This window comes from Stigmatopora nigra, chromosome 15, assembly GCF_051989575.1.
Source record: "Stigmatopora nigra isolate UIUO_SnigA chromosome 15, RoL_Snig_1.1, whole genome shotgun sequence".
NCBI classification, from domain to species: domain Eukaryota; kingdom Metazoa; phylum Chordata; class Actinopteri; order Syngnathiformes; family Syngnathidae; genus Stigmatopora; species Stigmatopora nigra.
Genome location: NC_135522.1, coordinates 7,755,057 through 7,768,854, shown reverse-complemented (window position 1 = coordinate 7,768,854; position 13,798 = coordinate 7,755,057). Strand labels below are relative to the sequence as shown.

The 13,798-nt window shown below is 38.5% G+C and overlaps 1 protein-coding gene and 1 long non-coding RNA gene across 7 annotated transcripts in view; one reads left to right on the top strand and one right to left on the bottom strand.

The window, feature by feature from the left end:
- The window catches only part of caskin1 (CASK interacting protein 1), a 42,723-nt gene that overhangs the window by 18,482 nt on the left and 10,443 nt on the right, over positions 1-13,798 (top strand). For 3 of the 6 annotated variants that reach the window (XM_077734023.1, XM_077734022.1, XM_077734021.1), the window contains exons 3-15: positions 1,460-1,557; positions 1,781-1,926; positions 2,222-2,317; positions 2,446-2,576; positions 3,196-3,304; positions 3,841-3,949; positions 4,032-4,126; positions 4,365-4,482; positions 7,604-7,849; positions 10,487-10,591; positions 11,238-11,359; positions 12,273-12,354; positions 12,778-12,887. In XM_077734023.1, the coding sequence (XP_077590149.1) occupies positions 1,460-1,557; positions 1,781-1,926; positions 2,222-2,317; positions 2,446-2,576; positions 3,196-3,304; positions 3,841-3,949; positions 4,032-4,126; positions 4,365-4,482; positions 7,604-7,849; positions 10,487-10,591; positions 11,238-11,359; positions 12,273-12,354; positions 12,778-12,887 (1,567 nt within the window). The remainder of the gene's footprint in view (positions 1-1,459; positions 1,558-1,780; positions 1,927-2,221; positions 2,318-2,445; positions 2,577-3,195; positions 3,305-3,840; positions 3,950-4,031; positions 4,127-4,364; positions 4,483-7,603; positions 7,850-10,486; positions 10,592-11,237; positions 11,360-12,272; positions 12,355-12,777; positions 12,888-13,798) is intronic. The other 3 variants (XM_077734025.1, XM_077734024.1, XM_077734026.1) reach the window with 3 other exon arrangements.
- LOC144208268 (uncharacterized) overlaps positions 1-13,798 on the bottom strand; it is a 38,188-nt gene that overhangs the window by 16,018 nt on the left and 8,372 nt on the right. Inside the window, exon 2 of the long non-coding RNA XR_013328859.1 lies at positions 1,418-1,533. This is a non-coding gene — a long non-coding RNA (uncharacterized LOC144208268). The remainder of the gene's footprint in view (positions 1-1,417; positions 1,534-13,798) is intronic.

Sequence of the window (13,798 nt, the reverse complement as noted above, 5' to 3'; positions counted from 1 at the left end):
CTAATATCAACTCTTTCTTCCCCTCCTCCCTAGATTTCCTCTGGTGACAGTCATGTAAAAGCTTTATTGTTTGAGTAGTTTTGTCTCTGTGGTTAGAGGATAAGCCTAAATCCCACTCAACTAAACTTCAAACTGCCATTTAATGTGCAATGTCTGCGTGACCACGAGGGCTAATGCTCTACTATCATGAGTTTATTGCCTCTATACAGCTGTCCATATATTTCCATTGGAGAGGTTGCATTTCAGCAGCTTGTGGCTGGGATGAGGCAAAGATAGCATTGATTTGGGCATTTTGATTGAAGTAGTTTTGGCATTTTTTGATATTCTAGTTACATTTTTATTTATATGTATAGTTTTTCAAATTTTTTGATTACTCAAAACAGGCACTACCCCTATAAGGGTTAAAATGATTAAGTAATTGGAGAAGGAGATGCATATCATGAAAGAATGGTGTAAATATTGCACGACATGTTTAATTACCTGACTTCCTCTTTCCTCTCATATGACTACTGAGAGGATAAGAGACAATTGCACAAACATCATGTTGTGTAATTTACCAAAGCATTGTGTAATTTATTCCTCCTCAACGCTGTTGGCAAAACTGAGGGTAGGTTGGGTTAAGGCACATGCTTTTTTTGCTCACTGTTCAGTGGGCCGTCACACTTTCAGCAGTTGAATGGAGGGTGCATGGAAGGTCATTAGATGCCGATGTACTGCTTTGATATTCACTGAATTTTCACAGCCAAATGGATAGTATTCATGCATACAACACAATTAGTGCCAACAGAACAATTCTCAGCACGTCAATAATATTTGATATGATCTCAGCATTGAGGAACCTGATATTATCATGGAGTTAGCATGTTCTTGGTTTTCATGTTATTTAGATGTCATTGTTGTGGTGAAAATGATGCCTTGGTTCAGATAACAGGGTTAGCTATAAAGTCAAAGCAATGTAAATTGTAATTGGGTTTTGTTCAAAATTTGGAGATGCAGGATAATATAATTGTTCTACTCCTGTACTTGAATGCAGAATTAATAAAATAAAACTGTAGGAAGATTAACTGATTGGCTCTGACTGCAATTGAAATCCAATCCATATTTGTGAAGGCTTTCAGTGCTTGGATAAATGTTCAATACATCTTAAACTACAGGGACTGAGTGTGAATATTGTTAATGGCGGGCAATGAGGTCAACGTGTTCCCTATTAGGAGAGGTAAATTATGTGTTTTGTTGGATGTCTCCTTAAAAAATATTGGACATTTAATTTTAGCCCATATTGCCCAACCCAAGGTATATATATATGTATATAGGTGATGTTCCTCTATCTATTTGTGTATCAACAAATGATCAAATGAGTGGGCAATTTTTACACTGTCGTTAGAATCCATGACACAAAAAGATGCAAATAACTCACCTAATGCTGAAGTTGCTGTATATGCATGCATCTGTCCTCTAGATTTTCCCCACTGCATCATGCTGCCCTCAACGGGAATCTGGAGCTCATCACTTTGTTGCTGGAGTCCCAAGCAGCTGTTGACATCAGAGACCAGAAAGGTAAGATGAAAACACTTTATCCATCAAAACACATAGCGGTACACAGTTACTGTTTGGCAGGCATGCTCAAATGTTCTTTGCTCATAAGTTACTTTTCAAGGAGCCAACCTCCTGGGATCTACTTTTCCCCCCCCCGTGCCAATACTTGGCAGTTATGTATGTTGATATACTTTTAATCCCTGCATGATTACTTTAGCGTGACCATATTTTTGTGTGTGGACAGGCATGCGACCACTGCACTATGCAGCCTGGCAAGGGAAAGCCGAGCCCATGAAGATGCTCCTAAAATCTGGATCATCTGTTAATGTCCAATCAGATGAAGGACAGATTCCTCTACACCATGCAGCACAGCATGGACATTATGATGTGGTGAGTTGCATGTTCAAAATGGTGAAGGTTAATTTGCCCCTCTCAGTCCAAATAGATTTGACATGTGGATTCTTGTGAGAAAATTTTGCTGTTTTGGAAGGAACGGTTTAAGTTTTTTAATGTACAGTTCAATTGTTATGCTGTTTAGCACCTGCAATGAATGGTAAAATAATACATAGATATAAATTATTGTTTGTAGAAAATAAATTAATATAAATATCAAACTCCATCGACTGCAGTTTTTTTTACGTTGGTGCACTATTCATACTATATTATAAATATGTATTGTTTCCAGTCTGAAATGCTGCTGCAGCACCAGTCCAACCCATGCATTGTGGATAACGCAGGCAAAACACCACTCGACCTTGCCTGTGAATTCGGCAGAGTTGGGGTATGGATCTATTTTTTTAAAGCAGCTCTGTCAATGAATAGCAGCTGGAGAAAACCAGATGTATTCAGGAAACCTGTTGTTTAACTTCATTGTGTGGGCATGCATGCAATTGTATCCTGGGTGTGCAGGTTGTCCAATTATTGCTGTCAAGTAACATGTGTGCTGCTCTATTGGAACCCAAGAAAGGAGATACCACTGATCCCAATGGGACATCTCCTCTACACTTAGCTGCCAAGAATGGACACATTGACATTATCAGGTACACACACAAATACACGCACGACTAGTACATAAGTGCCACCTTTGTTTTTTTTTCTTTCTCCCTCTGACCACCAACAGCCCAATACTATTTTTTGTTTGTTTTTTGTTTCCTATTTAACAAAAAATACTCCTCCCAAAAATGTGAATATACTCCAATTTGCCATTCTTATTGTGTATTTGTTGGCTGATGCAACTTAAAAATATGATAATCAATTTATTGCTAAAAAGGGATGGACACATTACAGTACTGCATAATTCAGTATGTAGTACGAAAAGCTCATAATGATTAAAAATCAATGTACTGCTATTCTGCTACAAGAGGAAGAATAGAGGTCATGCCAAATGACCACAGATACTTCACAAATACTACAGCAGGTAGTAAAGTTGATCCTTTTATATTTTCTGTTTAAACAAGCATCATAACACTGGAAATGCTTGCAGATTATAACTTATTCTTTTTTGGTTTTGGTCTTTTATTCTGTGCTATTCACTCAAAGGTTGCTCGATATTGTTCATCGGTCTACATTTGTGATGCTTGTCACTCTCTAATCGTCATATCCGCATGTTTTTCCTTGCTCTTCCCACTCCTGTTGGCTCAATCTTTTCTCCGTGGGCAGATTGTTGATCCAGTCGGGAATAGACATCAACCGACAGACTAAAGCGGGTACTGCCCTGCATGAGGCTGCCCTTTGCGGCAAGACAGATGCAGTGAGACTCCTACTGGAAGTAAGAGGAACTTAATTGAACTCTTACAACTTAGAGCCTAGAGCGCTCATCTTCATTAGGATCCTGTTTGAAATGTTAGACTTTTCAGCTACTTTTGATCAAGCAGTGGCTCACAACATCATTTTCCATGATAGATTCCATAGAATAACTATGATTTTCCCTTTTGCCGGAATGACTATCGTAAGAACCCGATTCACAACCTCAATTCCGACCTAGTTGGGCTGTTGTGTTAAAAGTAAATCAAAACAGACCTCAATCCTAAGGAGAATGCTAATCATTTGTCTTTTTACTGAGTTTCTTTACTCATCTGACTTAAGTGTGATTTTGCTATCTGGTCTTTATCTATGTTGTTTAGTCATCAGAGTTAAGATCAGAGCCCAGTGAGTCAAGGCGTGTTACGGTTTTGAATAGCCGCTTGTGTTTATCTCTTGTAGAAATGTAATTAACTCCAAGTGATGCAGTAAAATTACAATTGCCTTCCAAATACCACTAAGTGGCAATTGTTTTCATTGCTTTATTTTCCATTCTGTGCCTAGAGCGGTATAAACGCTACAGTGCGTAACACCTACAGCCAGACAGCGCTGGACATCGTGTATCAGTTTACTGCGACCCAAGCAAGCAGAGAGATCAAACAGCTACTCCGGGGTAAGATGAATGGAGTATAAATGTCAATATAGATGGAGGTATTAGTAAAGAATATAAAATATGTTTTTTTTCTGTTCAACAGATGCATCAGCTGCTCTTCAAGTTCGGGCCTTGAAAGACTATTGCAACAATTATGATTTAACCAGCCTTAACATCAAAGCAGGAGATGTCATTACGGTACAGTGCCCACACACAAACATACATGCTTTCCTTTTTTTGTCACTTCCTCACTCCTTTCTGTACAATTGAAGAGTTGTTAATATTACACATTAAATGCATTTGAACTTAGAAGGCTGGCATTAAGAATTTAAGTAGAATTCCAAACCTGCTACATTGGAAATAACTAACATATTTATACAAAAAAAATGAAAGACGCAAAGAATATGTAAATTGTCTGTAAAAAATGATCTGACAGGTACTAGAGCAGCACCCTGATGGACGCTGGAAGGGCTGTATCCATGACAACCGAACAGGAAATGATAGAGTGGGCTACTTCCCTTCTACAATGGTGGAGGTCATCAGCAAAAGAACAGGTGTGAGCTTGTGGGGTTGTGTGTGCGTGTGTGTGTTGAAGTTTTGTTATGACCAAAGATAACAGGAGGAGTGAAACCAAGGACGAGGTTTAACTTCAATCATAATCAAGTAAATGCAAACAAATGAAGATTTGACATCTCCCTCACACACACACATTCATCATGATGCCAAAACAGCTGGTTGTACTTACCAGAGGGAGAAAATATATCACAGATGAGAAACAAAAAGTACTGCAAAAGAGCTTGCTCATTCCATTCACTGTTGATTACTGACACTTCTCTCACTCCAATTAAAAAAAGAAAATGAAAAATTGCCAACACAGGTTGATTCAAAAAGATGTCGACTCTACAGTTTTAGCATTATTCTAAATATAAATTATTGTAAACTATCGTTACAAACTACAATTAACAATGATATATGTGTATGAGTTGTGAATGCCCTTATTTTTGTGGATTAAACATATAGCACCATCACTGGTAAGCAATTAGTTCAATTAATGCCTTCAAAAGGTGTTAGAAAAATTCAAGTATTACTTGTATAAATAGAGTGAAAGCACTAATCATTAAAAAGGATTTAAATATGCTACATGGGGTGTGTTGAAAACTACGCACAGAAATGCTTTGGCTTACCTGCAGTCAACCTTGGCTAGTTATGGTAAGTCGTATTTATTATTGATTTGATTTTCAGGATTTATTATTGTTTTCTGCCATGTTTTTACCACCAGGTGTTTGCGAAGTTATTATTCTGATTATGTTTGCAGAGTTCAAGAGTTCAAATGCGGGTTCTTTCATGCCTTATCACATCTCTTGAAATGCACATATAAAGAAACACTTAAAAAAATTGGATATTAAGACAAGATCATTTAAAGCAGCTTTATAGCTTACACCCAAAGATGAATCTGCTAAAGTTTCATGTATACATTTCACTTAATTATATAAGAGGTAGGTTGACCAGGTGAGACATACAGTTGCACATTCTTGCTTAGATCCATCCCATCATTTCACTGCACAGACACAAGCTGGTGTCAGTTTTTTTAAATGTGTAGTATTGATGTTTATCTGTCAAAATGGTAGTTCTGTTTGTCCAGTTTAGTCTTAACTTGTCTCAGTCCATATGGATGTGTGGCGGTGTTCTGGATTTTGGATGTCTCATACTTTATCTGTGATGTCTTAGTGTTGCCCCTCATCATCATCATCCACACCTTTTGGTACTTTCTTTTGTACTGATCACTTCACATGACAGAATCTTGTGCAGTAATTGTGATGAAAACAACATGTTTTAAATGAAGTCTTGCGTATTTGCTCATATTTTCAACCATTTTCTATTTATTTTTCCTTCTGTCTCCACACATTCCTAATCAGGTGTTAGGAATCATCTAGTAGAATGCGCAGTGTTTTAGTTTTTACCCTGGGGAGTCAAACCCAATTGGTTATTGCAAAATGATTTTGGAAATTAGTCCAAGTTAAACAATAACAATGGTAAGACATTTTCTCTCATTTAGTTTGAGTGACTGCCAATCAATCAGTTTACCTTGTTGGGTTAGTGTTGGTAATAGCAAATCACAAATGAATGGTTTTAATATTTGCCCCTCCAGATGAAAACTTCCATGTGAATAAATGGCAATCTGTAAACAGAGTGCACTTCGATGGTCTTTTATCTTCATTTAATAAAGTTTGACATTCACATATTAGAAAATAACATTTTGACAAATGCTTTCACCCTGAAGATATATATTTTTTGTTTTAGTTGGAAATAGCTTGCATTACTTGTGGTAGTAGTAGTAGTAGCAGTAGTAGTAGCAGTAGTAGTAGCAGTAGTAGTAGCAGTAGTAGTAGCAGTAGTAGTAGCAGTAGTAGTAGCAGTAGTAGTAGCAGTAGTAGTAGCAGTGGTAGTAGTAGCAGTGGTAGTAGTAGCATTGGTAGTAGTGGTAGTGATAGTAGTAGTAGTAGCATTGGTAGTAGTGGTAGTGGTAGTAGTAGCAGCAGCAGTGGTAGTAGTAGTAGTAGTAGAAGTAGTAGCAGTGGTGGTAGTAGTAGTAGTAGCAGTGGTGGTAGTAGTAGTAGTAGTAGAAGTAGTCGCAGTGGTGTGGTAGTAGTAGTAGTAGAAGTAGTAGCAGTGGTGTGGTAGTAGTAGTAGTAGAAGTAGTAGCAGTGGTGTGGTAGTAGTAGTAGTAGAAGTAGTAGCAGTGGTGTGGTAGTAGTAGTAGTAGTAGTCTGTAATGGGCGCATTAAATAATTGATTTTACTCTTGTTATACGTTGAAATGCAGTTAAGCCACGTAGAAGGATACTACTGAGTACATGTTGTTTTCATTGACTTGGCAAGAGTACAGATGTCATTACTATCTTCATCCCTTTCGCTAGCAAAAGTATTTTGGAGCATCATTGCCACCTACTGTTACCCAGAGTTAGATGTCACTCAAAACTGGCTTTTGCCTTGTCAACTGTTATGATGGCGATGACTGGGTGGAGTACTGTGAAAAGTAACACTTTGAAAGGAGTTCTCGTGTTTTCAGGCCTCCATACATGTGAACGTGTAACAATAGGGAAGGAGTTTGCATTTTCACCTTTTTTAAGTCTTATCATCAGAAACCAAGTGGTGCAGCTTCCTCGTTGCAGTTGAGTCATAACTACTAGATGGAAAGTTAAGGCATGCTTTGTACAAGACTGGGTGATAATGTGAAAGTCCGGCATATTCTCAGCTAATTTCACACAAAAGAACATAGTGTGGTGGGTCAGAAAAGCCTAACCGGCCACATTGTCAGTTTGGCTCAGTTAGGCCAAATGACTCATAGATGTGGCCAAAAAAAAACCCAATTTAAAATCCAGATTCTATTGGACAAACCATTTTCTATCCATTTCACAATTTTCTTTGTTCCCCCCACTTCTCAAGCATCATGTGGCTTCATAACATCCTTCCTCATCATTTTAGTTAACTTTAGCCTTCCTTGGTTATAATTTGTTCTTTTCCCCCTTTTTCTTATGTTTCTTATGTCTCTTTTTTTTGTCTTTTGTTTTGTGGCTGTGGTTCACTGTTGGCTGGTTGTGTGTGTGCGTGTGTATGTGTGTGTGTGTGCGCGTGTGTGTGTGTGTGTGTGTGTCGTCACGGTGCGTGTATCTAGGTTTGGCCAGCACAGTCATTTGCACTCAACAGTTTCAAAAGATACCGCTGGTTGCCCCGGCGACGGTTGCCCCTGCCAACGTGGTAGTCAACGGCAACGACACCACGTTCCATCAGATCCATATCCTGCCTCCACCGCCTCCTCCTCCACCACATTCCCATCAGCCACTGCTTCCACTTTTTACTTCCTTTGGCTATAACAGGTCGCCCGTGACAACCCCACAGGGAGACACCCCCACTGCCCCAGGTACACACCCCCTTTTCACTATTATTATTACTATAATTCTTCTTATTAAAACTTCAAGGGATGTTTTCTACTTGCCTTTTCATTTATCTTTTATTGGCTCCAACTCTAATGATAACTGGCTCTGAAAGACTGTAATTGGCTATAATCTCTCAGAAAGCATCCTTTAAAGTTTTCTCTTATGGTTCATTATTTATGTAAGTTTATATGTTATTCATACTGACTTGCTTTGGTATTTCTGTTAATGCTGTTTTCATTTTCCATTACTAAGGCCTACATCATTTCTTAACAAGACTAATACATACATTATTTCCCTGGTCTTTATGAAGCAAAATAAAAATTCATTCGTATCACCATTGCAGGAAATGGTGTACATAAATGGACAATACAATTTCACCCAAATTCTCAGAATAAAAATGCATCATGTTTTAGTGTTATTCAAAAATGAATGAATCAGAGCTATCTTAAGTCATTGTCCAATAGATTGGACGCCCATGGTTATCCATGGTAACCAACAATCAGTACCAACACACAATTTTCATGTTTTACAAAAGCTACTTTTTGTATTTGTTTTCTTATTTGCGTGCATGCATGGTTTATTTAATTCATTTATTTATTGATGGTTATTTTAAATATTGGTAATTTGATTTTCCCCAACCACTAGGACACTACAAGCCCATACACACATGCTCAAACACTTTTTGAACTACTGGTTTATTGTATAGTCTCATCTCATCTCATTTTCTGAACCGCTTAATCCTCACTAGGGTCAAGGGGGGTGCTGGGACCTATCCCAGCTGACTTTGGGACAGAGGCAGGGGACACCCTGAATTGGAGGCCAGCTAATCACAGGGCACAAGGAGACAAACAACCATTCACGCCGACATTCATACCGAGGAGAAATTTAATGTCCAATCAACCTACAATGCATGTCTTTGGAATGTGGGAGGAAACCGAAGTACCCGGAGAAAACCCACACAGGCCCAGGGAGAACATGCAAACTCCACACAGGTTGACCGACTTGATTTTGACCTTTTAAGAAAAAAAATTATATATAATTAAGCAAGCAAACTGGCGTTGCCTGTACACAAACATATTTGGAAGTGAGAATTTTGTGAAAATGTCAAGCTTTATGTAAGAATGAAAATAGGGTCCACAAATGGCAGATAAACGGTTTTGTGAGTAAGGTGTTCACTGTTTAAAGGGCTTTTATGCATTGGGAGAGCATCGTTTTGATTTCTCCTGTATGCACAGCATACAGTCTAGTTCTAACTTTCCTACCCTGCAAAAAAACTGCTTGAATTTTCAATTTCAATGCTTAAATCAGTTTAAATCATTGAGGTCCTTTGTTAGTTGTTGTTGTTGTTTACTTGCGAGATGGGGGTCGGGGGCTGCAATATCCTTTTAAGCAGGAGCTGTGTCATTTGCTTGAGCAAAAAGAACTTGTGCAACTTGTGTTTCTCTAGAGCACTGTTGGTCACACATTTAAACCATTTATAAGCTCTTTAGATGGTTATAATGGTTTATGACACTCTCCAAATGCACTTATAGCAGCTTCATTTTGAATAGTCTACATATATAATCACAAATCGGTGGCTGCATTATATATGTATGTGTATGTATACATTATGGCATGTGTATATACACAAGAAAAATCATGTTATGAATTTTTTATGTACAACGGTTTTATACATGTTTTCATATATCTATATTCTGTATATTTTTCTGTGTGTGAAAGTGTGTGAAAGAATGTGTGTGAGAGTCACTTTTTCAATATATTTCGATGGAATTGGGTTCATAGTCAATGGATTCAGAGATAGGAAGGACCTTGTTTTGTTTGGTTTTGATTTAGTTCGCAAGGAAAAGAATATTAGTTCTATTTCTGTTGTAAAACATGAACTAAATAATATATATTTGTAGTAGTTCAATAACAGTCGGCGTTAAATATTCTTCTTGAACAAGAGTTTGTGCTTTTCACTTTTATACCTTTTATTTATGATCATCATGCGAATGAAATAATCATTTTTCTAATTGGCCCAAATTTACAGTTGTGTATTTTTGTTGAAGTCTATATTGCTGAATAGTATATGCGTCTGTTTCATAACTTCAAAATTGTTCTATTTTTCTACTTTAATTGAAACAACATATTGCATGCTGCTGATTGTTTTGGAGCAATGCATTCTATTATCAACTTTGCAACAACACTAATTTGACAAAATAAATTGAACTTGCTTCTTAGCAAATGAAAAAACAACTTTTTTAGTTTTTAATTTAAAAAAAATAATTGAACTGAGCCTGTAATAGACTAGAAATAATTAGTATACTATTTGCCTTTTGGGCAGCCAATCCACACATTAACATAAAATAGACAGCACATTCACTGAAACTCCCAAAAGGTGATAAGTTAAGGTTTTACCCCAAAATTGATGCAATAAGATGGATGGATAATGATCCAACAACTAAGCTGATATACTTCAAAATACATAGTGAGCATGGCCTTCTGGGCCTTCGCCTCGATAATTTTTCTAAATTTAGTTCAATACTTTTACAGTCATCGGACAGTTAAAACCTATTGGAGCAATTTTCCTCGGGCTAATTCCGGCCAAGTTAGTGAGCTAACGGTGGTATCCTTTGTTAAAGGTTGTCGTGGCTCAGAGGCAAGTCCTCACAGCTCCCCCACCACGTCCTGTGGGCCTCACGGAGGCTCCAACGAAGAGATCTGGGTACTGCGCAAGCCTGTGGCAGGTAACTGAGCCGCATTGCGCTGAACCCTCAAATCCTTCGAAACACTGAACCAGGCCTCAAACAGTATCTGGCGTCCATTCAAAAACAGCGGCTTGTCAGGAAATAATGAATAACACAATAATCGGTTCAGTCGTAGTCAAAAAAAAGGATTCAACTATTGAAAGGTCATCAGATACTCTTTGACCTGAGAGAAGTCATGTCCAACATTCTTGCCATCTGGAGTTTAGCCAAATCCGGTTACCTCTGATTTGAGACTGCAGCCTTGCTTTGTGTTTGTATGTGTGGAGGTCTACAGAATGAGTAGACTCGAACAAAAATGAGGGAGTGGTGTCTAATGTGTGTCCCGTTGTTTTTACATACATAGAGAACTGTGTGTCATTTACTCCACTGTCATCCAGTCCATCCCACATCAAGCTGCCTAGTGCATTTCAAAGGAGAGCCACCAATAATCACTTTGTCTCAGAAATCAGCTCAACCACTCAAATGTACGCGTGCTCGTCTGTACGTGTGCGCGAACGCATCCATTTTCGTGTTGCATGAATACATTTTCGCGCAAATTCTTCTGACCACTTGCATGCATATGGATGCATTTCCGTCCCTGTGTGTCTATGTGTGGGTCTTTGTTGTTTATGTGGGTGTGTTACAGGTGGAGATCGCTGCAGTTTAGGGAGTTCTGGAAGCGTGACCAGTGTGAGGTCGTCAGGCAGTGGTCAGAGTGCTGGAAGTGCTACACCACACATCCTCCATGCGCAGGCTGAAGGGGTTAAGGTAGGACATATGTTTTGAGATATTTCTATGAATATTTGAACTGTGTTAGGACAGTTCCAGGAAGAGTTACAGCAAAGATATGCGTATATACAGTGGTACCTCTTCATACAAAGGTAATTTGTTCCATAAGGTTGAATTTTTCTTAGGAAGAGACGCATTTTATACAGAAAAGTGTGTATTCATTCACTCGTTCACACGCACCATAACATTCTTGAGTCCACAATGAAAAGCAAAAATGAAACTGCATTTAGTACACTAAGAAAAACTCAAGTAACATCCTCACTAGGATTGGAGGGGGGGGGGGGGGGGGGTCCTGAAACAAGCAATTGATCGGGTTTGTTTTAGGACTTTTCATGGCTGAAATAAGTTGCTATTTTATTAATCGATATATCCTATTTGATATGGTGAAATTTGTTTTATTGAACAGATGGATTAACATCCCTAACCGTGGAATCTTTAAACTAATAGTTTCATGTTGTTGTTTCTAAATATTTAAGCCTGCTGACACAAAAACAAAAATAACCCTAATAAGAGTGAGTCCAAATGAATCCTAATGAGGGCCTGTTAGGCTTGTACCGCGATGCATTCATTAACAGCAGGGGATGCAAAGTGGTTTGTTCTCAATACAGAGAGACACAAATGAGGTAATTACAAATTTGAATGTGGAATAACGTCATGAACATATGGACTTGGAACATTTTGGTACAATTGCAAGTACAAGAGTGCTCTGGCAAAACTGATTAACTTAGTGATTAGAATATGCTCTGTGTTCCTGATATACAAATATAGAGAATATACAGTGTAAACTATAATAGGAGTAATTGTTGAATTTAGATTATGTGCACACAAGTCGATCGGTGTCAATGTCTTGTCAAGCCTGACATGTTTCTATTTTTTGTTTACATTTTTACAGCTTCTAGCGACAGTCTTGTCTCAATCAACCAAAGCCAAGGAACATTTGATAGAGCAGTCCAAATCTGTAGACCAGCCTTCAGGTAAATGCAAAATACAGAATTTTGATGTTATACATTTGCTTGCTAGTGTTATGTCACTAGTGGGAACAAAAATAGGAGTTGTGTTGAACTAAGAACAAACAAGAAAGTGTAGAGTTACCGAAGACAAAGGAATGATATTCTCATCTTTTAAGAAGTCACTGTGTCTTCTATCCACACAGAGATGCAAACATAAATACCCACATCTTGGCTCCTTTTACAGACAGATGGCCAGGGCAGGGGACGTAGGAGGACTGAGTAATGGTGTTATTGGTTGACAAGGCTGAAATCTGACTGGTTACTTGTCAAACAGTGAATTTGATTGGGAATTATCTCATTAGTCAGACAAACTCATTTGTGACTTGTTGCTTCTTTCCAATGATATGGGGATATTTTGAACCCAACCAATGATATCTCTTCCACTAGGTTCTGCCAGTTCCTCTCGGACATCGAGCCTATCAGGCTGCCCTCTCCATGAAGCGCCACCTTACGACGCCACTGCGAATAGGAAAGGGGAGGCGCCGGTCGAGGGGAAGGTAGGGCAATTCCAAAATTCTGATTCATTTCTCACACAATCTCTCTCTCTCTCGCTCTCATCTAAACACGCACCGAAAAATAATCAAACACACCACAATTAGCAACCGGAGGACAACATAGCTCCTCTGTCAAATTGACCTTATTAAGACACAGCCACATTTATCAAGATGTCCCAGCGGTTTCTCTCACAACTGGCCTCATCCGTGCTGCGAGTGTTCGGATGTGGCCATGACACGGTGAGTGGGTCTATGACAAGTCAATCTGTGATTTACTGTATGCATCTGTGTGATTTTGTCATCTCTATCTATTTTTCATATGTCGTTCACTCCTTTCAGTTGAAGCTTTGTTTTTTCCTTTGCAGCAATGCCCATATTTTGTATTGATCACTGAAAGGGTCACAGGTCATAGTTCAGTGTGTGTATATGTGTGTGCTGGCATGCACTGTGGGCAGATTATCTCTCTATGTGAGGCATGTAAGAACAAACTGCCGTTTAGTGATGCCCACGAGTGAGATGAAATTGAAGGTCACTTAGTGTTTTGTAATTATTTGAAGATGGTCTGTGAATGAGTTCTCCGGATATAATGGAACAGTCACAAATAGATGGATCATGTGTGTTGGGGTGCGTGCGTATATGTGTGATCATGTCTAGTTTTTAGGACCATCTGTCTCCTGGAGGCAGGCTCTAACAATCTGGTATATTTCAATAATACTAATACTACAGAATTACCACAAAACCGATAGGAGATGACTCGATATCTACAGGAATTATTTTACCATGGTAAAAAGTGATAGATAGGTAGAGTTCTTAGTATTTAAGTCACTGCCTGTAATTGACAGTATACAGACATTTAGTTATATCACAATGGCACATGGACAGCCCTTTGCAGTGCCACAACAAGGCCCCCCCAG